At 43.2% G+C, this 23907-nt stretch overlaps 1 protein-coding gene and 1 pseudogene across 2 annotated transcripts; one reads left to right on the forward strand and one right to left on the reverse strand.

Annotated features, from left to right (window-relative positions):
• The first annotated feature begins 11 nt into the window (after positions 1-11).
• On the forward strand, positions 12-22989 carry nagpa (N-acetylglucosamine-1-phosphodiester alpha-N-acetylglucosaminidase). The gene is made up of 12 exons (XM_083678731.1): positions 12-181; positions 4477-4682; positions 4896-5163; positions 7533-7672; positions 9078-9186; positions 10135-10263; positions 10609-10811; positions 11349-11396; positions 11998-12126; positions 15554-15685; positions 18824-18902; positions 19815-22989. The coding sequence occupies exons 1-12, from the start codon at positions 102-104 to the stop codon at positions 20062-20064; spliced, it is 1773 nt and encodes a 590-aa protein (XP_083534857.1). The 5' UTR covers positions 12-101; the 3' UTR covers positions 20065-22989.
• LOC310810675 (high choriolytic enzyme 1-like) lies at positions 12796-13615 on the reverse strand (annotated as a pseudogene). The gene has a single exon. The product of its transcript is annotated as a high choriolytic enzyme 1-like (transcript).
• Positions 22990-23907: the final 918 nt, after the last annotated feature.

The following is a 23907-nucleotide window of genomic DNA, read 5'->3' on the forward strand; positions in this document are numbered from 1 at the left end:
ACTGTCCTCGCGCCTAACCCACAGCTAGCTAGCAAATGATGGCAGTCATAAACGAGAGTGTGGCAGGCACACACTTTCCACTTAAGTGCTAATTTTATCTTATGGCAATACATTCCGTGAAATTGCATTGTGCGTGGCTCCTGCTATGGCTTTGCACTGGGCTGTCGAGCCAAAACTTTGGGTAAGAGGCCTCTTAATACTTAGTCTTAGCTACGTTAACTGGCTGTACATACATAACCAAATATTAATTATTAGCAAGCCCTCGCTAGCTCCAGCGTTGTTATTGCATACCCCTCGTCTGTACTGTCAGATCCTCTCTCTAGAGATGTTGTCACCGTCTTTGAACACCAAATTGTCACCATACAAATGATCAACTAAAGGAGTTACAAATATAAAGTTAGCCCACAAAGTTAGTTGGTGCCATGGTGGTGTACCGTGGTAAAGTTAGTTTCATTTTCGTCAGACATTCGGCTCTTCAAAAGATTGAGCTCATTTTGATGGAAAAAACTTGTACGATATTGCACAACCTTTCTGTTTTTTTTTTTTTTTTTTTTTTAATGTTGTTTTCATTAAAGAATGATGATCTAAAATCAACTTCATCCAAACCAGAGACACACTGAAAAGGTTGCACACTGCACAGCCTTTACTTTTCTAAAAAATGGCTTCCATGAATTTAAACGAATATGTTTCCGTTAACATTTAATAGCATTCCATGTCAAATCAACAAGCCATGGCGCCCATCACCTCAGATTGTTCTGAAATGGTTTCTGTAGTTAGAAACAGATACGATAAATATTCCTGCATTATTATTTTGTACAAATATAGTTTCATCCCTGGGAAATAAGATATAATAATAAGAAACCAAATTTGTGGGATTCACATAATATTTAATAGAATTCAAACCCCAAATCCGGCTTGGACCAAAGTCCTACCTGATCATTATTAAAATAATGGTCAAAAGTCACGCATGAACCCTCCAAACCCCTCCTTCAGAAGATTGTATCGGCCAGTATGGAATATGAGTTCTCTATGGCTGACAAGTAACATGAAGCTGCTGCTTGAGGTTGTGGACAGCACCATCTAGTGGACATACTCAAGTGCGATTGCACAGTATAATGGGACATTAGACACTCAACTTCAGTGACTAATACCTTTGGACAGGGCAACCTCCAGAATAACCAAAAATACATTACATAGTATGAAGAAACAAAACTCCAAACCAAAACTGAATCTTTATCACAGTTTTTGGCTCAGGGCATATTAGCTCTAGAGACCTTTTTGGACTGCTAGCATCCTCAACTCCATATTGTTGTAGATTGTTGAAGATATTTAAAATTGAAAAACATTTTTTTTTACAAACTTTTATAAACACATTTTATTGACCACCTCCTCGGAAAATGGCAACATTGTGCGTGTGATATATTCCGTTTTTTTCTACACACACGTTGTGTGAAAGTATTGTGTGCGTAAAGAGGAAATATCACAACATTTAACATTTTCCCATATCTATTTGGAGAGGCGGTCAACAAAACATGCTTGTACAACTTCTAGGGTGGGGATCTCTAGATTGGTGAGTCATGGTAGAATATTAGCTCCATTGGTCATTGGTGACTCACTAGTAAGATCGTTGCCTGGCCTATTATATGCAATTTTCTCTAGGGCATATCAGGGCTAAGGGCATATAAGAGAGTCATGGAAGCACATGTAATGCTGTATTGAGTTAATTATAGTAAACTAAGAATGAAAATGCATCCATGGCAGCCCTAAGCCAGTTATTGTAGCTAAAACGTTAAAGGCCTAGCTTTGTCCCTTACAACTTGCCTATCAGTGTGTGTGACGTGAGAACGTACTTTTCTCAGACAGTCAGTTGATAGGTCCCATCACCAGTCATGCCACCATTGACCCCTCTGTGTGTAGAATTATCCCAGGTAACTCCACAGGGGTTTGAAACATACATTGAATGTGTTTACTTTGCCAGCAACAGACAACGTGTTGACTTCTCATATCCTGCTTTCTTTTCCCTCTAAAGTAATTGTTGCTGTTTTATATAATTTATTGTAAAAAATATGTCAAGGCATCTTTAGTATATTAACCTGAAATTGGAAGTATTTTTGTGTGTCTTATCAGCAGTAGTCAGTAAGGGCAGTTCTGTGTAAAAGGACCCATGAGGACCAAAATGTGAAATTCATCAGAGCATACCAAATCGAGTGTCAAAAGAAACCTAAGAGTCTATATTTTTGGAAATGAAGTGAGAAATACTTTTTTCAACTATTATAAGAATAGGGAAAAGCAAAGGCTTTGACGTCTGGTCAAACATATGGAAAAGCGAAAGCGTCTACCAGAAAAATCTTTAAAGGTGTTTAGATAAACATCAAACCTCTTTAATCTTCATGCATAGACCCCTGTCAACTAATATCAACACTTTTATATTTTGTTTTAATGAAATGGTTTGGCTTCAGTAAGTTTAAGAATCATTGCCCATTCTCCAGGTCATTCTGTTACCAATAAACCACATAAGTGTAAGATATTTTCATTTTTCTCTGCCTCATGAGGAGCGAGGATAATGAAAGTTTAAAAAAAAAAGTATACGTAGACCTACAAAATACTTGTAGTGTTTTCTAATGATATCGATTCAGTTTATGAATTAATAAGTAATTACAACTGGTAATTCTGTTACCAAATCGGTAACAAAATGACAAAATTATTACCAAAAATTACCAAACATTACCGAAATGTAATTGGTTACATTCACTTATTATACAGGTTGTACAGAACCTAAAAGGGTTCTTCAGCTGTCCCTGTGGGAGAACCCATTAAGAAATTATGCATTTCTGTTAGGGACCCATGCAATCATTCTGTTACCATCATTCTGTTACCGGATGTAAATCCACTTCACTTACTGTAGCTCAACAACCAAAAGAGATATTTTCAAACTCAAGATATGGTATGATAGCTAACACCCAACTTTTTCTGTAGAGAAATTTGAATTTGCAGCAGATATTAAACAGTTTATGATCATTCACACTTATCAGTTAGAATTGTTAGAAGTAGTCCTTGCAGGGTTCTCCCCAGGATTTTTTAACAAGGTAGTGCTGAATTGCATTATCAAATCCCACTATTCATGAGAACCCAGCCTAGAGTTTAGTATAGTTTATTAAACTTCGCTATCAAAGGTTTTTGTTTGGCATATGTTTGAAAGAGAAAAATCGAGACCCAGCATCATTATGTTACTGTGGAATTGCCTATATCTTAAGCAAGGGATTTCTGCATGCAAATAGCATTGGATTCCTATGAGACAGGTCTGTCTTTCAAGTAACATTCCATAAAAAAAATCACTTATAGCGGCTTTAATTGTAATTTTTGTTTATTCTGAGGACATATTTACAATATGAACAGAAAGGTTGCAGCAGTGGCATGTCTTGACCACTAGATGGAAGTGTTGCATTGTGCAGTGATTCATAAACCTAAAATTCTAAGTGTATGAGCATTGGTCAGTTTATGGCCAGTTTTTGTTGCCACTCTTTACCCTCAATCTACAATCTGCATTTCTCTCATGCTATTGAATGTTATTAGCTATCAAATGTTCTGTTTTGACGGCGTAGGCCTACATAACACGCATTGAAGGTCTCACATTAACTAACTCTGTGGTGTGTTTTTAGGGAATTCTTTAAGTGGTGGTCATATGACACCAAGGCTCTGGAATTATGTAACAATTGCAAAATAGTGGTCCCTATTCAGGCCTCATAGAGCTTCTAGGGCAGACTGTTTACAGTCTCCTTCTGGAAAACACATTAAGTTAGGTCTACATGACGTTACACAACCACTTGACACATTGACCTACTGATGACACTGTTTTGGAATTTAACATATTTAATGTAGCCTAGGCAGAAGACTAAGAGTATTGGAAAGAAAAGTAAACATCTTTACTTCAGTTCTTAATTTTTTAATGCAGTTTGTGTGAGTGGGTTTTCATATGAATTATACATTGCAAGGTAGGCTAATAGAGGCCACTGACAGCTGTTTGAGGGATGTGTTAGGCTGGTCATTTGGGAACCTCTGTAATAGGCTAATGCTCTTAGTGCCGTTCTCACCTTGTGGTAAGATAATAACTTTATTACAAATCCATATGTTCCCAGTGACCTTCACCACGCCACCTGATTTGAGCCACGCTGACTTGCTGTTTCACCATCATATGCTTTATGTTTTTTTTTGTTTTGTTATTTTGTTGTGTTGTGATGTTACATTGTGGATTTGTCTTTACGTAACAATGGGCTGTGAACCTTATTTTCCTCTCTGAGGACAATAAAGTATCTTTCCAAATATATTTCTGGCAACATATCCTCACTTGATTGGTAAATGTAGTTTGTTACAGTTTGTGGAAGGATGCAAGGTATGCTGCATAACAACAGTTGTTAACTGTATTGTAAAGTAATGTTTAGGCGTAGATAATCAATGATTGATGTTATTTCTTCACAGATCCTCTCTGGACGATGACTTCCTGTCACCGTACGCCCACGGCCATGGCCCCTCACACTCCCACCGTCACATCCGTGACTGCCAGCCCATCGTCCATGGCAACGTCACACACGAGACTTGGCCGGCCAGCAACCACACAGGAGTGTCCGTTGCCGAGTCCAAAATCTTTATCTCCAATGTCCCTGCCACATCCCGCTCAGTCACAGGTCAGTGTAGCAAGTTTGCCCTGAAATTACCCATGAAAATTGACCCAACAATGGCATAATGCCATCTTTTAAATTCCCTAGAAATCTGATAGCAATCGATGCTGTTCTGTTGATGTATCTAGAGCTTGGCGTTTTTCCTGGTTAGAGCATGTGGCCAGGAAAAACCCTTGTCTCAACTATATTTAAAACGACTGATTTCCTTCCCTGTCCCAGGTCACATGACGGTGGTCCACGACCCCCTGAGGACTCTGTCGGTGCTGGAGCCCGGGGGTCCGGGCGGCTGCGGGGAGAACCTGAGAGTGGGGGTGGAGGAGACGGCCAGGGCAGGGAGGTGTCTCTACGCCCAGAACGGGGGGTTCTTTGGGACCAAGGGCGGGGAGTGTTTGGGGAACGTGGTGAGCAACGGGGTGCTGGTGAGGGACAGCGAAGGGGTGCAGAACGCCCAGTTTGGCATCAGGAGGGACGGAACGCTGGTGTTTGGGTAAGGGGCATGGCATTTGGTGTCTACTCTTAGTATTTATTCTTGTTCTTTCTCTTTCTCTGCTTGATCTATCTCTTCTTCTCTCTCTCTCCCTCCCCCCCCCCCCCCCCTCTCTATGCTTTGTTTGTCTCAGACAGACCCCCAATTACATTTTATGTAAAGGTAAATTAAACTGCAGGTTCACACAGATTGTTTACTGTATTGGTACTGACACAACCCATAAGCTGATGTTCACGCAAACATTGTCATTGGATGTTGATTAAAGATTCAAGATTTCTTTATTTGTCACGTGCATACAAGTATACAGTGAAATGCAAAAGTGACAGTGCCACAGAGTAGTGCAACAACACAATAAGTTTTAAAATACAATAAAATAAAAATAGAAGTACTAAAAAATATACAGTATGGACAGTATAAACAGTATAAACAATATGAACAGTATAACCAGTAAGTATATAAGTAAGCAATATAAATAGCAGATGGATGATTATGTGTGTGCATATGTGTTAAGATGACAGTGCATGTGTGAGTGACTTGAGGGGGGCACTGGTGGGGTCATCGTTGACGATTCTGATGGCTTGGGGGAAGAAACTCAGTCTTAGCCTCTCTGTTTTTGCTGCATGACAGCGGAGGCGTTTTCCTGACCGCAGCGGCTGGAACAGTCCATGTTTCGGGTGGTGAGGGTCCTTCATAATCCTGTAGGCTCTGGTCCTACACCTCCTGGTGTACAGGACATGGAGAGGGGGGGTTGGAGCTCCCATGGTCTTTTCTGCCAGGCGTACCACCCTTTGCAGAGCTCGCCTGTCCTGGGCCGTGCTGTTACCGTACCAGACGGTGATGTTGCCAGCCAGGATGCTCTCCACAGCTCCAGAGTAGAAGGACTGAAGGATCCTCCGGGAGACTCTGAATTTCCTCAGTTGCCTGAGATGGAACAGGCGCTGCCTTGCCTTTCCCACCAGAGAACTGATGTGGGTAGTCCAGGTCAGGTCTTCTGAGATGTGGACTCCCAGGTACTTAAAACTGCTCACCCTGTCCACAGCAGTCCCTCCGATGTCCAGTGGTGTGTAGGCCCTTAGTTGTTGTGCTCTCCCGAAGTCCACAATCAGCTCTTTTGTCTTGGAGACATTCAGGATGAGACTGTTCTCCTGACACCAGAGTGACAGGTCCGCCACCTCGTCCAGGTAGCCTTTCTGTTGATGCCCTGTCCTTAGGTTAGTACAGCATATTGATTGAATGAGGCCTTATTTTTTTCCTGTTTCTTGTGCCATCATTTGGGCTTACTGAAGTTGTGCTTGTACTTGACGTAAGCAACACCAAGCGGGAAATAATAAAAGGTCACATTCTTAAGGCTTTTTGTACCCTAACCCATTCTTCTTTGATCATTACTCTCTCTAACCTATCACACGCCCTCTTTCCCTAACCGTAATGCCTCTTTGTTTCTCAATGTATTAAACTTTAATGAAGGTGCACAGGCCACACCTCCCCTATGCCCCAAATAAGACACCTAACAAAAACAATACACACACGCTCCACGTTCCACTATTGGGTAATGCAAAAACTACCCCCTCTTGAAAAAGAACCAATTAGACTAGTTACAGTACTCCCTGTTCCTCGGAGGAGAGTGTGGTGTTGACCTGTCAGTCACTCCCGTGTGGAGTTATGGCCCAACCTTGGAATGTTCTGATGTTACAAGATAAGAGTGTTTACGTTCCCGCACGTTTCGATGGAAAAACAAGAACAGTGAGATATAAAAAAAAGAAAACAGTAGCGAGGAGGGCCATAAACTGATAAAACCAGCCACCTGGAACAGACGGCTGCTAGGTTGTTGTGAAGAGGGGCTGATGTAATCATGTTTGGGTGGAATCATTGAAACATTCACTGTGGCCAGTGTTTATTTTTTTTAAGTTTTTTAAGTTTTTTTTCTTTCAGCAGGGTGCCAAGGCCCCTCTCTAGGAACATTTGGGCTTGTCAACACTCAACTAATTCAACTGAAATGACTTGCAGCCGTAATAATTATACCTGGCCAGGTATTTATGCCTGGAGGGGGGGGGGGTGCACAGTGCTCAGAGATTTGGAATACACAGTGCTTTGGCTGCCTCAAGCTGAGTTGGGGAACGTAAAAAAAAAGGGAAAAGATGTGTCAACATGGGTATTTCTCGGTGTTCCAATAGTTGTTTTGATAATGATAAAGAACCTTTACTAGATGCTGATTGGCGTTCAAATCCCACACTATATCTCTCCTTTTTCCTTCCTTTTTTGCTCCCTCTCACTCCCTTTCTTTCTGCCCCCTTCTCTCTCTCTCTCTCTCTCTCTCTCTCTCTCTCTCTCTCTCTTTCCCTTTCCCTCCCGCTCTCTCTTTCTCTCTTTAGTTATCTCTCTGAGGAAGACGTGCTGGACAAGGCCAACCCTTTTGTCCAGTTGATCAGTGGTGTGGTTTGGCTGCTGCGCAACGGCCAGGTCTATATCAACCAGAGCATAGAGGCGGAGTGTGACAAGACACAGGAGACAGGTAAGACAGGGAAGTCTACATAATACAACCACACTGACACAGGAGACTGGTAAGACAGGGAGGTCTACATTATACAACCACACTGACACAGGAGACTGGTAAGACAGGGAGGTCTACATAATACAACCACACTGACACAGGAGACTGGTAAGACAGGGAGGTCTACATAATACAACCACACTGACACAGGAGACTGGTAAGATAGGGAGGTCTACATAATACAACCACACTGGTACAGGAGACAGGTAAGATAGAGGGAGGTCTACATAATACAACCACATTGACACAGGAGACTGGTAAGACAGGGAGGTCTACATAATACAGCCACATTGACACAGGAGACTGGTAAGACAGGGAGGTCTACATTATACAACCACACTGATACAGGAGACAGGTAAGATAGAGGGAGGTCTACATAATACAACCACACTGGTACCGGGGTGAGTTTCACGGTAGCTGTGTATCACTAAGATCATCTTAAGTCCACTCTAGGCCATATAGACCAAAAGATGTTAGTTTTTCAGAAACAATGGTGCGTGCAGGAGTTCCTCAGAAACTTGGAACTTCCCTTTTCGATTTTTTGTCGAATTTTGCGTAGCACTCCACATTGGTTGATCCTGAGATTATTCTTCGTGGAAATGTCGAACATTTCCCAGTTTCCTATCTCCGTCTATAGTCAGACACTTTGTAAAAAGGGCTAGACAAATACATATGAATTTGAGATGTATAAAGTCTCCCGAAGAAGACTACAGAGCCAAGTTTCCAGAAAGCTTTGTAGCGAACGCAGTACTTTATTTCTTTTGACGACTCAGACACACACCACTTTTATAACAGCGAAGTGCTTAGTTTTAACACATTTTGTTTAGTCGCTCAAGAATTGACAGAATTATAAATGTTGTACTTCTAAATCTTTAGCGGCTGGGTTATCTAGAGATGTTAATTACCCATTAGCTACAAAGCTTTCAGGAAACTGTGCCTAGATCTTGAATGATGAGCTAGAAGAATGATGCTTGGCTGTAGTGCTTCATTATGAAGTTACACCTATTCATCTTACTCAAGGTAGCAGTTTCCATTAAGCGCAGATCTAGAATCAGCTTATCCAACCTCAACCCATCATATTAGGAAGTCAAAAGCAGAACTGGCCTCTTACATCAGCTCTTAGGGGTAACTCAATCCTATAATAGCATTGTGTTCTATGTTTTTACTCTGTCCACGAGATGTGGACAGTTTGTCTTTGTCTTCACATGATCTATATCACGTGGCCACTGCGAACATAAACAAAATGTCGTCATACCCAATCAATAAAAACATTACAAATAAGTGCACTTTTGTTTTTATGTCTAACCCTAAACAAAACACTAGTTTGTCATGAAATTTGAATCTATTTTTATATGTTACTTGGCAGGGACATTCCGCCAATTTGTGGAAGTGGTGTCGGCCAGGACGGCTGTGGGTCACGATGAGGAGGGAAAACTGATCCTCTTCCACATAGACGGACAGACGGAGCACAGAGGGTAAATCAGGAGGAGAGGAAGAAGAGTTGGAAGAGGGAGAAAGGGTGTAGGAGGGATGGAAGGTCTGATTAAAGGAGAGGCTGGGGTAAGAGTGAGGAGAGTGAGAAACGGGGTGGAAAGGGAGGGTCGTAGAGGGTGGATGGGAGATTTAATTAGGAGAGAGGGAGCAGAGGGGGTTTGAGTGGAGGAGAAGTGGAATGAGGGGATAATGTAGGAAGGGGTGAGGGAAAAGAGAGAGTGGGAGACAATGGAAAGGTGTAATTGGAGCATAGGGAGAAGATTGGCTAAGATTGGAGTGAGTAATAATGGAAAGAGAGTGATGGAAATAAGGGAGGGGGAAAAAGACGGGAGGTCGTAAAATTGATGGAGGTCAGTGAGGCAGAGAGAAAGACTGCCATTTTAGCAAGAAATAATGTTCAACCCTCTGGTCAATTCTATTGATCTGGCTTTCCCAAAGCAATGAACAAATTACCTAATGGACTAAGAGATTAATGTGTTTGTGTTAAAGATCTGGCTTTAGAAACCAAGACAAGACAATGTAGGTGACATGTATTTACATGTCCATGGCCTCTGTATCTACACTCAATATCACAACATATGAAGTCAATAAGTCCCTCTTGCAGTCTCAGGATGAATGTCAATTCCTTTATTCCTTGCATCCTCTCTCCTTGCCTCCTCAGAGGAGAGGAACCTCAAAACATCTCAAGTATTTTGAGAAGGAGGCAAGGAGAGAGGATTTGAGGAATCAAGGAAAGACTTGAGATTCAGCCTATCCTGTCTTATCGGACTGTGTACTACCTTGTCTTATGTTATGGTACTATTCTCTCTCTCTTTCTCTCTCTCTCTCTCTCTCTCTCTCTCTCTCTCTCTCTCTCTCTCTCTCTCTCTCTCTCTCTCTCTCTCTCTCTCTCTCTCTCTCTCTCTCTGTCCCTGTGTCTGTGTGTACAGAATGAATCTTTGGGAGGTGGCCGACTTCTTGAAAGCTCAGGGTGTCATCAATGCCATCAACCTGGATGGGGGCGGATCCTCCACCTACGTTGTCAACGGCTCATTGGCCAGTTACCCTTCTGACCACTGGTGAGCCAATCAGAGCAAAGATAATGGCTCCATGACTTGTTCAGCTGCAATTTGAAAGATTGATATTAATAATATTCATGATTTAAATTCTCCCCCTCACTCCTCCTCATTCCCTTTCCCTCACTATGCTCCTCTTATCCCCTCCTCTCTCCCCAACTTGTCTTCTTCCTTTCCCCTCTCTCCCCCCCTCTTTCTTCTTTTTTTCTTCATATTCTCCTCTCTTTCTCTTCCCTATATTCTTCTCCCGACCCACTTCTCTTCTCTTCTTTCCCTGTCCTTCCTTTTCCTCTTTTTTCCTTTTCACCTCTCCTCCTCCTCCTCCTCTCTGTCCCCCCCTCTGCCCAGTTCCTCACCCATGTGGCGCTGCCCACGCCAGGTCTCCACCGTCCTGTGTGTCCACCTGCCCCTGTGCCAGCCGGAGGACTGCAGCGGGCATGGAGCCTGTGTGGACGGGCAATGCCAGTGCCAGGAGGGCTGGAGCGGCGCGGGCTGCGACACACTGTTGTGCCGACCACCTGCCTGCGGTGCCCACGGAGTCTGTACGCAGTGTGAGTGTTGTTGTCTTGTGGAAATCGCCACTGGATATGTGAGTTACATTTTGGGTCGTCCTACCCACCGCCACAGCTTCCACCTGCAAGTTCGCTCTGTGTTTACCTACCTACGGGGCGGGTTGAAAGGTTTATGGGCTCCCCGCCTTATAATTTTGTGTTTTATGTTGTTTAAGTTCAGGCGGGGAGATATCAGAGCGAAGCCATCCAATTACCCCAAACCTAATGTATTACTATTTTCAGTAAACTTAAATTAAAATGACGTAAGTGTCCTGACTGAACTATTTCAGTATAAGGTCACAATGATTGTTAACATTATTCGTCAAGAGATGTAATGTACATGGTTGTGTAGGACCGGATGCCCTTGTGGAACATTAAAGCTATTGTATAGTTTGGAAAATGTTTTTCATCATTGTGTTTCTCCTCTCCTCCCTCTCCACTATTTTTCTTCTATTTATCTCATTGTCCTTATATTCTCCCTTTTCTCTCTCTCTCTCTCTCTCCCCTCCCCCTCATTCTCTCTATTCTGTGGCGCAGACGGCTGTGTGTGTGATGCAGGCTGGAGAGGGCAGAACTGCAGCCACGGTAATTAGCCACTCTCGCTTCGTTAGACACACACAACTCTGTCATCTGGCGTGGAGAACGTGCACCGTAGAGCCCGGCCAAATACAGTCATAGTCCTAAGAGTTCGAAGGTCATACGATTTGACGCATTCCAGGGCAACTACCAAGGGCAATCACATCTCAATCACATGTTAAACTTTGCATGGCTTCGCTCACCTCTCTCAACCCTGTGACACTGTTATAGTCATAATAATAAATGTTATTTGTAAAGAGCCTTCCATTTGTACAATCTGAAAGCGCATACAGCTGAGTGCATTAAAAACAGAAAAGAAAAAAAAAACAATACACAGAAAACTACAGAGAACACTACAGGAGTGCCTGCCTAGAGAGGCCTGATTTGAAGGAGGAAATGGTTCACCTGGTTAATGTCTGGCAAGAAGGACAAGCTACTATCTTACTCTCCCTCAGGTGGTTACTAGCTCAATAATAATAATAATAATAATAATAATAATAATAATAATAATATAATGACATGTTTTAGGTGGCCAAGAATTTCTCCAAGCCCTTGGAATGACACAGTACAGTAGCTTACAAGTGTTTGTTGTTTCTGTCACCTTTTGAAGTGTGTGCCTCTGGTTTCTACGGCGACGGCTGCAATCAGACGTGCACCTGTGCCAACGAGGGCTTGTGTGACCCCATCCACGGCCGCTGCAACTGCCCCGCTGGTTTCCTTGGTGACTCCTGTGAACAAGGTGTGTGCATTTGTGCGTGCGTGTGTGCGTGTGGTTCGTGGTGCAGGGTATTAGTGTGTAACCCTGAGTTGTGTGTTCCTAAAACAACCAGAAGAAATTCCCCAATCATATTCTGTCCCATAATTTATCTTTCCAATGTTGTCACTTCCGCCACCCTGCTTCCATGGCGAGTGAAGAACTGTACAAAGTTGCCCATAGACAATAATCTAAGGTCAATTTTGTCATTTCCCTTGCGAATGGATAAGTTCAGGATTAGAAAAGGTGATGCTGGTCCTAGATCTGTTTCCTAAGGGCAACTTTCACCTGGGACCATATTCACAAATCATCTCAGACGAGGAGTGTTGATCGAGGACTACTTTTGCCTTTTAAATCATAATGATATATATATCGTATGGACAGATGGGACATAATTCATTTTTTTTTACCATCTTTATTTTTGTGTTTCAAATCAAAATCCCATGTGATTACAATGACACCACAAACTAAATGATTATATGGATTACAAGCAAGTTCTACCACATACCGATCATTTGGAGATTTTTATCACAAAAAATTAAACCGAAACATTAACTTCACTGTTGTGTCTATCAGACTACTGCAGACATACTACACATGCTAGACTTGATATTCAGGTTCTCCAGAACCTTGTCCTCTGACTGCCTGTTTCTCTCAACAGCCGTAGAGTCTGTTGATCCTCATGATGTCCATTCTGGACATGTCGTTCCTCTGGCTGATATTCACGTTGGGGTCAGGGATCGGGGTGATGGTATCCTTTCCCCACTACATAGAGAAGGCTGTTTTTCCGTAGTGCATGATTGAGGAGTAGTCATCGGGAGTGTTCAGGTTGTTGGTCTGTTGTTTCTGGAAGTTAAAGACCATGCTGGGGGTGATGTACTCCCAGTTGATCCTGACATGCTGGTCACGGTCGCTCCTGGTCTGCTCGTGCTGGAAGCCCAGAGCGTGGTTGATCTCGTGCTGAATGATACTGTGGTGAAGGCAGCCGTCCCTCTTGATGGAGAGAACCTGCTGGCCTCAGACTCTCCCGAGATCTGAGAAGCAGCCTCCCAAAATCTCAACGCTGATGAAGTCATGCTCATTTGTGCGGCGAACAAAGCGAATGCAGGTTCTGCCATGGAAGGACTTCATGGCGCAGTTGATCATCTGACTCTCGCGCTGAGAGAATTCCCTGCTCATTGTGAAAGGCACTACAACGTGACCGTTCCTAGCTTTCTTCCACAGGCAGCTACTGTTCCAGCAGGCCATAGCGCTTCTTGTCTTTTGTGCTACCAGGTCTCCCTCCAGCAGCAGCACACTGGAGCCGTTGTTAGTGGCCAGAATTCCGGTGCTGATGTCGATGTGTCCAGCCTCAGGGTCGTCTATCCATATGGTTGTCTTCTCCACTTCCCTCCTCCAGGAGAGGGTTGGCCTGGGAGAGGCCCAGCAGGAGCAGCAGGAGGAGGGTGAGAGAGGGGCTGTGGTCCATCTTCATCATGTAGAGTTAGGTTAAGTACATCTGGATGGCTACTTGACGTTGGTAGTGGAGGTAGATGGCTCTAGATGGTTGTAGAGATGCTATGAAGAGGCTCTTTGGCAGTGAGGCTGATGTCTGAGAGTGGTCAGTCCAGGCTTTTTATATCGTCCTCCACAGGTGTGTCCGCAGGAGGACTAAGGGTTGGTGTCCATGCTGCTAGTCCTAAACAAACATCTACAGGAAGGACTCCATGGCCAAGCCAACAGTTTCAATATGGTTTGAAACTCCCGTCACCGTCAAGTTGTTTGAAACCACCATTACTGGTCTTAACTTGGTCACATCACCACACATCGATACTTCTCGACTTCCGCGTTTTCTCCTCACTTCTTCGCCTGTCGCTCACGACCAAAGAAATGGAATATAACATTACTGAAAAAGATCTGATGGCCGCAATTTCCTTTAGAGCCTTTGTTCCCGGTTGCGCGGCTGCCCTGCTGACTTCCATTGGAGCCGATAAGTTAACCAAAAAAGTGTCTATACCCTTCTACATTTACCTAACAAATAGAGATTTGGAGAAACAAATGTGAATGTTCCTTTAATTTCAGTCATTCTGAACATGTCTCATTACTTTTACATATTTTTAATTATTCTTTTAAAATGCATATCACATACACATAAATGCATACTACAACAACAAACACATGCAACTTGACACACCAGATGCAATGGCAACACAAATATTGTTGGACTCAAAAAGATGAATAAATAAATAAAACAAGGATCAGAAATAACAAAATAAAAGACAACCCGCCCAAGATAATGTTTGTTTTTACTTCAGTTTTGCACTCATCCCACCAGACGTGGGATTCTTTCAAACTTTGCAGCACTCCTTGAAAGTGCACTCCTTATACTGTAGCCATTCTGCAAATGGTAGTGGTTCCTTTTATTTCCAGTGTCGCATTATAACCCCCCATTATAACCCATACGTTTTTTTTTTCTGGTCAAATAGGAAATATAATATGTTTTAATGTCTGGTTCCATTCCTCCCTCCTTTTTTTGGAAAAACTTTTCAAGGGCAATTAATGGCTCTTTTTTTAATTCCATAATTCAAAGGTGGGGACCTGATCCTGAGCACTCCTACTCTAAGACCCTTTGTGAATATGGGCCCTGGAGCTTTGCAAGGTACCTTGGAGAGCTTCCCATGTTATGAAAAGCAAGTCTGCTTTATTCTCACTCTCAGGAAGATCACCGCCATCAAACAAAAGCTTTCCCTGTTGCTCAGACTCGTACACTTCCTCTGCGTCATTGGACCTGCCAAGTCCCTCTGAATCTATGAATGAACAGCTGGAACACATTAGCCCTAATATTGTACTAAGCATCCTTGTCCTCTCAATGCAGACTGCTAAATCCTGAGTTGACCTCTGCTTTCATGATTGAACAAAGCCATTGTTGTTGTTTTTTGTGTGTTTTCACTCATGTGCAGTACATCATCTCAACACTGCAGAGTGTTGTAATCCTCATGTATTATGGACAGAAAAATATGTCAATTTGTGTGATCGCTTGCTCTGTAAAATGAGGACATAATACACGGAACAGTAACACAGCATGTCAAACAACCGTTGGATTATACTGGAGTGTTTTGTTGGACATGGTCCATATAACATTATAAATTCATTGTATTATCTGGCCTGAGATACCCCGTGGATCAACATGCTGTGTGTTTATTCAAGTAATCTGAATGTTCACACATCCCTTTTAAATGAATGTGGTACAGGCACTTGGAGAGTGTCCCTAAATGAAAAGAATCCCCAGCACACTGCTACCATGATGTTTACAAGTAGATGTATATTTAAGTGACTGTGTACGTGCAAATCCCTGTGAAGTCTGAGAGGGAGTTTCTTTACATCTCAGGTGAAATCTAACCCTGTTGACTCTTTCTCGTTGACATCACTTCAGAGTGCCCCCTGGGGTTCTACGGGCTGAACTGCAGGCAGGAGTGTCAGTGCCAGGACAAGTGCCCATGTGACCCTGTCACAGGAAGCTGCCAGGCCCAGTTCCAGGGGGAGAGGAACGACACCATACACAGAGGTACACAATTACAGTCCCATAACACCGACACCCAGAACACCTGGTTCCAGCACCAGAATATAGGGAGCAGAAGCGGATGTGATGTCTGCTGCTCCCATTTCTAAATCCCCCATGTACTCTAAATTCAAAGTTAGTAGTGTTTTGTACACAACCTGTTACACTTTTGATGAATCTAATGCCTAATTTTCTGGGATTTAATAAAAGAAATGCCCATAGAAGTTTGGAGAATATAACATTTTGAAATGGGGAACATTATGATGTATGCATATGATATTCATAGAGCATTTACAAACCCTATTAGAATATTGCATGATGTTTGCCACTGGATTCATATACCGAGGCCAGGGCTATTCTTTTTTGTGCTTAGTGCTGTGGGCATAGTACTGATATATCTTTCAATTGGCGTGACAGTCTACAAACATCACAACAACATCACAACAACATCAAAACATTACAACTTTCATTGTAATGCAAATCAGACAGGTCTATCTCTGAGTTGGTCTCAACTTATTTTTTTCTTTGTTGCTTTAATTGTAACATTCAGACTCTTCTACCTTCCTCTGTTTTTTTAACTCTCTCTTAATGTACTATTGTGTGTGTGTGTGTGTGTGTGTGTGTGTGTGTGTGTGTGTGTCATTCATCATAGTCTAAAAGGCAAAATGTATCCTAAATCAGCACTCTTGAGACACTATGAATACCTGGACTCTGTGTAGTTTTGTATTGCACTATTATTTACCCTGTGTCCACTGGGGTGGTAGGGTTTCTTATGTTGGATGATCAGTTGTTTGCTAGAAGGATTGGAAGGTTTCCACTCTCTACAGTGACTCATTGCTCTCTCTTTCTATTTGCTTTCTCTCTCTCTCTCTCTCTCTATCTCCCCACCCCCCATCTCTCTCTATCTCCCCGCCCCCCCGTCTCTCTCTATCTCCCCGCCCCCCCGTCTCTCTCTATCTCCCCGCCCCCCCGTCTCTCTCTGTCTCCCCGCCCCCCCGTCTCTCTCTATCTCCCCGCCCCCCCGTCTCTCTCTGTCTCCCCGCCCCCCCGTCTCTCTCTATCTCCCCGCCCCCCCGTCTCTCTCTGTCTCCCCGCCCCCCCGTCTCTCTCTGTCTCCCCGCCCCCCCGTCTCTCTCTGTCTCTTTCGCGCCCTCGCTCGCTTGCACTGCCAAGCCTATGTTAGAGGGTGGCAGTTTGTTGTCAAGTGCACCTCCCTCCCCCTAAAACTCCAGAGTGATAAACAAATCAGGAAAGGATTAGGAGAGGGGGATGTTTGTGTGTACCTGTGTGCCTGTGTGGCGATAGGGTCTTAAGAGGAGAGTACTTGGGTCAGTTTGCCAAAAATGTAATATGTGCAACTGGGTTGTGTGTGAGCACACCTGTGTCTGTAGTGGGATCCAATAATCTCATCCACGTAGTTTCTACGACCCGTCTCTATTTGCCTTCTTCATAAGCCAAATCATTGTTTTGGTCTGGTTCACATAGAAGGCCCTACTTACATCTACAGTATGAAACCACCCTAACCAACCACAGAGGAGGATGGAGACCCTGTCCAGACATGTCATGGGCACTAATATCAGCTAGCTTCTAGCCTGCTCCCTCTCTTCCCTCTCTCCACCCTTTTAAAATACACATTATACTTGAGTTTGTCCACCCGCCTCTATGTTCACATCAGCTCAATGCCAAACCATAACACACTCAGTGTACAGTAAATATCGTCCCCCACGCATGATGTAGTGCCCCTCCTCGTGTGAATTGGTTACAATAATTCAAACATATGACTGAAAAGTTACCGGAACGTGTAGTGCTTATTTGATTCATTATCAGTCTTGCTTCTTACAGCTTTGCGTTTATTTGAAGGCAGTCCACAGATCAGTAGGCTGAGAAGTGACCGAGCTTGTAGTGCTTATTTGGTTAATTTCCAAGGATTTGACAGTATTATTTGAAAACAGTCAATTGGTCAATAGGTGCAGTCTGAGACTCATCATTCACCCAAGTTTCGTCAGAATTGTCCCAGTGGTGTCTGAGATAAAGCGTGTGACATACAAATGGACAGACGCGTGTTACAGAGACCCAATTTCATCATGGGGGACAACAAACTCAAACAAACTCGTCCCCAAGGTGTAATCAGAGAGAGGCTGAGGCAAAACCTTCTTCAACAAGTTACTTAATAAGGAGAGGAGAGATAATACAATAGAGAGAGAGAGAGAGAGAGAGAGAGAGAGACAGACGCAGTCAGTTAGTCAGTCAGTCTGTCTGTCTGTCTGTCTGTCTGTCTGCGGGTTTCTCTGCCTCCAGTCCTTCACACCCCCGTCCACTTAAAGAACACACACACTCACACCCTCCTTCAGTCGTGGAGTGCAGCCCAGTTTAGTGCCTCTTGTCTAGGATCTACCACTAGACTTTCTTCCTAATGAGCCGACTGTCCCTCACTCGTCCACCCTGATACTCAGCATACTGCTGGGGTTTAAAATTAGACCCCTGGAAAATAAAGGCGGCAGGGGGGGGGACCCAGTCAGGCCATAATTGGATGGCAGTTGTAAGCCCCAACACTCACTCTCTCTCAGCTCGTCTACATATGAACAGATCCTTTTCATTGGTTGGCAGCGTTCCTAATGTGTGTTTAACAGATGTAAATGTGTTTGCATTGGGGTGAGTTGAAAGAACATTGCCTGGCTTTGTTGTTCCAGAGTCTTTTTCTTTCTTTCTTGCAAATATACTGTATGGAGGATGGACAAAACATCTCCCAAGTATTACATGTACAATTTAGTTATTTAGCTCATCTTCTCATCTAGAGCAACTGACAATGACACCCTTTATCACACTGTTATGCTTACATGAACTGTACTGCGCTGGTTTGGATATTTTCTTTTCACATTGTCGTTTCCAGTTCCAGCAACTATGGTGGATGTGTAACCAGGCACAGTAGCTCAGCTCTGCTTAGCTCGCCTCAGCTCAGCTCAGCTCGCCTCAGCTCAGTATTGTGAAGAGTGTTAAATCAGTGTTTTTAATTAAGAAAGCTTAAACAGCCACGTATCCGACTTATTGAAATGGCACTACAAGAGGATGCGGCTGTAGGCAAGGTAGTGGAGAGTGGTTACTGTAATTGTTGTTTACTCTGTTGGTTGTGTTGTGTTTCCACAGCTGGCTATTGTCTGGCCAATCAGATGTTCCGAATATGGACAGAGGAGGAAGCACACAAATTGAGGCCTTATCTCACAGAGTAAGTGTCAAAGGTCAAACCAAGTGACCTCTTTCCCCTCTCCAAAGCCTCCACAAATCAATTGCAGCCACCCCCTCCCTCCCTCCCTCTTTCTATCATTCCCATCGCTCCTTCAGTCCCTCCCTCCCCTCCTTACTCATTCAATCCCTCTCCAGTAAATATATGCATATGAACAGCTTGCGAAACACACCCGTGCTATTTTTCACAGCTCCTCTATGATTGAGAAATGCATCATCACTTAATTATATCTCACTGTCGCAGCTTGACGGTGTAAACACTGTGAACAGCATGTCCAATGTTTGATGTTCAATTATCGCCGTGGACACACAAAAAAAACCACAACCAGACAAGTAAGACTGGCCATCCATACTTGTAAACAAATATCAGTCTTGTCTGGAGAGGTAAATCTGCATTTGTTAGCGTCCTTTACCTTTCACATGCAAGTGAGGGATTGTTTCACGTTGCTATGGTTTCAGCTTAGGGCTTTGTGGAGGTCTCTTGACACTGAAGGAGGAAGGTAGAAGGTGGAGGGGTGGTGGAGTGAACTTCCTTCTTCACATCATAATTTTCCCCCTTTTCAGTCTTCTCTTCCTTCTCCTCTCCCTGTTGGTATTCCCTGTCCTTACAATTGTCCTTTTCGGAACCTGTTGTTACCTGTCCTCCATCACTTTCCTCTCATCATTTCATTAGTTCTATCCACCCCACCTCTCCTTGTCCTTCACCTACCATCTCATCCTCCTATCAAAACTCCCCCTCCCACCCTCCTCCATTGCTCTTTCTCTCTATAGGCAGACCTGGCTATCCACCTCGCCTCATTCAATCCACCCCTTCTCTTGCTATATTTCAACCAACATCACCTCATCTTTTTCTCTCACTCCTCCTCTCCATCTCCCTCTCTCCATCTCTCCTCAGGCAGACTTGGCTCATCGTCACTGCACTGTTGACCTCGTTGCTATTGGCCAGCGTGGTGGGTCACCTGATCCGGGTGTGTCGGGGGTCCGCAACTCACCACCCCAGCCGTGAAGACTACTCCTACGTCCCTCTGACCGATGTCAACGGGGGTGGGGGCCGCACCGAGATCAGAGGTGAAGGGTCACAACCAGGAAAAGGAGCTTTCGAGCTGGAGGAATCGGAGGATGAACTGTGGTCCAACCAGCACTGAGGAAGGGTGTCAGGGGAGTGATGGGTGATGAGGGCATCCTTCTCTGCCTGAACTTGCTCTTGGGGGTCATACAGAGGGACTGGGGCAAAAACAAAGCAGCAAAGCAGGGGAGAGAGATGGAGAGAGAGAGACATTCAGAGCGAGATATATATAGAGAGGAAGGAGAGATGGAATGAATGCAGCACTGAGAGGGAGGGAGAACCTGAAAGGAGTAAGGAGATACTGGAGAGATCAATGGCTCTATTTGTTATCCCCAATTCGAGAGAGGCCTATTTGTCTCTTGCTGCTTCCCTGTCAGCCCCCTCGTTAGCGAGAGTGGCCAGAGTGAAAGAAAGAAACCAGGTGAAAAAGAGAGGAGGCATAGAAGGCTTCAGACAAGAAAGGACTCAGAAAGTGACAGAGGTAACAACTGGTCTTAACTCATATCCGCAGTAGACTGTTTGTTTACATTGTTTCTATTTAAGAAAATAGGTCTTTCAAAAGGACAAAAAGATCATTTTGAAGATTTCCAAAGTTTTTGTTTTTGTGTTTCAGCAGTTCCCACCAGCATTTTTCGGGAAGCACAAACAGATGGATCTATTTGTGTAATCATTCAGAGAAAATGTTGAAATCATGTGGTAATGTTGTCGTATTGGGGTGCCAGTCTGTTTCAGCTGTAGCCAATGTGTTATTGTCTAAGTAGTGTTTTTGTATGCAGAAACGGTCAGCTAGCTAAACTAGTTTAAAAGGGCTTTTTAAGTGAGGTTTGTTTTGTCTCTGTCTGACAAAGTTTGTGAAGTTGGTTGAACTCTCCATGACTCCCATTCTCAACAGCTCTTGAACCGAAAGCATGTCAGTTCATTTCCAGTGGAGGCTTCTCTCTGAGAAGGAAATCCTCTATGATCTTTGAACTCTTTGGACATAGAAAAAGTGTTCCATCTTTTTCCATGTTATGAGAATATTGTGGCTTCCTGGTGAGGTTGATGTTAGTGTAGAGATGGGCATTTGAAAGGGAGGTTGTCATTTTGAGGGTCAAGGAGAAAGGGTGTGGTGTGATTGGGCTAGGTGAGGGTAGGGGTTTAGGCGTGGACGTGGGGTTATAATTGGTGGTGTGCAATTTAATAAAACAAACAGGATATTACATATGGAGAGGCCACACCTAACACAGGGGAGGATTTACGTTGCGACATTCCAGGGGTTGTGGTATTAAGATGAGTTGGGGAGGACATTGGATATGAGAGTTTGTGTTTACTTCATAGGTGAGGATCTGACTATGGTTTGTTGATTTGGGATCATCAGTTGGAGGTAACTTCTGTCTCAAGCCTCTACAAACATACACTCGACAGCCTTGATAACACATACTGTATAAGTTACTGTTCACCTCTTCCACACTTTCTCAGTTATACCCGACACTCATCAAAGCCAACCGTCAGTCTGCACTGTGCCACAGTCTATAATTATTGCATCAGTGTCACTCTGGGATAGCTAACGGCTCACACACAAACACAGTGAGTGCCAATGGCTTGCTGTTAGTGATTCCTAGGGCATGTTGTGTTTGCATAGTTACTTGTTTCTTACTCTTATTTCACTTCCCTGAACTCAGGAAGAAAATAGAGGGATTTCCTTCTCACAAAGTCTGAAGTTCAAATGCAAAATGCAAATCAAGGGGGGTGGCTTGACTGGTAGCTGTTTGTTGTGTTTCGAACCATTTGCATGTTAAAGAGAGTTGCCAGACTGGCTTTGTATGTATGTTTTTTTTTTTATTGTGTGCTGGTTATGCTGCTTTTGTTAGCTTGCTAGCTAACTAGCTAGCCAAGCAAGACATACCACCCTAACATATGTCTATGTTAATTGTCTGAGCTTTCAGTTGAATTTCTTCTGAAAGTGATTTGATGGAACTCCGATAATGATTCCTTTATGGTAGGCTATGTACAATCAATCAGTGAATGCCAATTCAATATTTCTTGGGAGTTTTTTTTGTGCACTTAGAATGTCTTTAATGTTTACTATTGTTCCGGTGTCTGGCAGGGCTTGTTTGTGTCGGTTCTAATGATCTCACTACTGCCTTTCAATATCCCTCCTCTGGTACAGACAACAGAGTAAGGCTGGTTTGACATCTGGGTCAGCTTTGGGTTGTTTCACACTAGTACTAGCAGCTCGCTGAAGCATGCTTGCCTAAGGAGTTGACCTTTGACCCTTGACCCTGAATCATACGCTTTGTGACATCAATTTTCCTTCTTTGATAATGAATGACATCTCATCTGTTATCTGAATGTACAATGGGTGAGATTATGTGGGAGGGAGGAACTTTGTGAACGTTTTGTTCTGTTTGTATTTATTTTGAGAGGCACATTGTTGGAGAAATAGAGCAAGAGAACTGTGAAAAGAGGCCTCGTTTACATAAACAGGAAGTACACCTAGGCTAGGACAATGCCAATATGTGTTTTAACAATGAATAACTAATGGGCGGCCTCTTCTCTATTTTACTCGGGGAGGAATTGATTATGGTTGGTTTTCCAGGACAGACAATAATGTCTCTTGCAATATTTATAAAATGTTTGATAATGTGTCAAGATAAATGTGACAAGGAATGTATTACCATATTTCTTTACACTTGAGTCATGATGTCAGTGGTATTAATGACAAACTCAAGTGAATGAAATTAACAAAAACTAGTGTAAAACTGCCAATATTTGACAATAAATAAAGTTCTCCTGCTTGTGCTTCTGCAATAACATTATAGATTCCTTCAGCGTTGACAGTTACCTTGTCTTCTACAACCTGTTGTATATTTGAATGTTGTCATATGTTGTCATGTCACTGGAATGTCAAGAATTGAGCACAACATGAAATTCAGGTGCAGGTGTGTCTTACATGTTACTCAGAAAAAAGTTAGTCAAAAAAAAGGATGTTCTTTTTTCACAATTAAAGCCAATTTGTATCAGTGCTGTCATCCTGTCTTTTGGCCTACTGCCTTGTTACGGTGGGTAAGGGAGATTTGCTACGTGTTAACCCTGTTCAATCACTTGCCCAAGCTGTCATTGAGTTCTTTCCTCAGACAAGGCAGTACAGTATAGAAAGTGCTCACTTGAGTCATCAATAATCCTGTTTGTATTGACACGATACAGGTGGAGCTATTTATATTTGCATGGGCATCGTAGTACAAGATCAGAATTTGCTAGGGCCCAGGTTGGTTTTCTTTGGTTATTTATTTATTTTATTTTTTTCTTTGGTTATTTTTGTGGACAAAGGAAGTCTGTAGGATGCCATCAGAACTTTAATTAGCTCACTGACTTTATAAAGTGCACTTGACTGCATCCACAACATGCTGAGGCTCTCTAATCCTTTCCATGGGAGTGACTGGCAGGATGTCCAGCCCAATTGTTCGCTGACTCACTGAAATCCGCCCTACCTTTCTTCTCTGTCCTGTTCAGCTGATGCAACTCTGGGGAGAGATGTCCCTTTCTTCCCTCTGTGTTTCAACACTTCATTCTGCTATGGTTCTTGTAATCTTTCCAGTAATATCCCATTGTCTCATTTTATTCTTACTTTATCCGCCATTCTTTTGTTATGTTTCTTAATAGGTCCTTAGGCTTTTTTTGTGCCTCCATTGTCTCATTCTATCTCAGTTGTCTGATCATGTTCTTCCTCCACTCTTCTTGTCACGATCCACCCTTGCACTCGTTTTGGATTTTAACATGGTGATTTTAGCTTGTGACCGCATTAGCACATCAAAACATGAACTACAGCATTCATTGTAAATCTAGAATTGTTAATATATGAACCGTGTGTGTCTGTGTGTGTCTCTGTTTCTCTGGGCAAACTCGACATGTTTACCTGTAAAACTCTAGCACCACGGGGTCA

Source organism: Argentina silus (genome assembly GCF_951799395.1).
Source record: "Argentina silus genome assembly, chromosome: 10".
Lineage (NCBI taxonomy): Eukaryota > Metazoa > Chordata > Actinopteri > Argentiniformes > Argentinidae > Argentina > Argentina silus.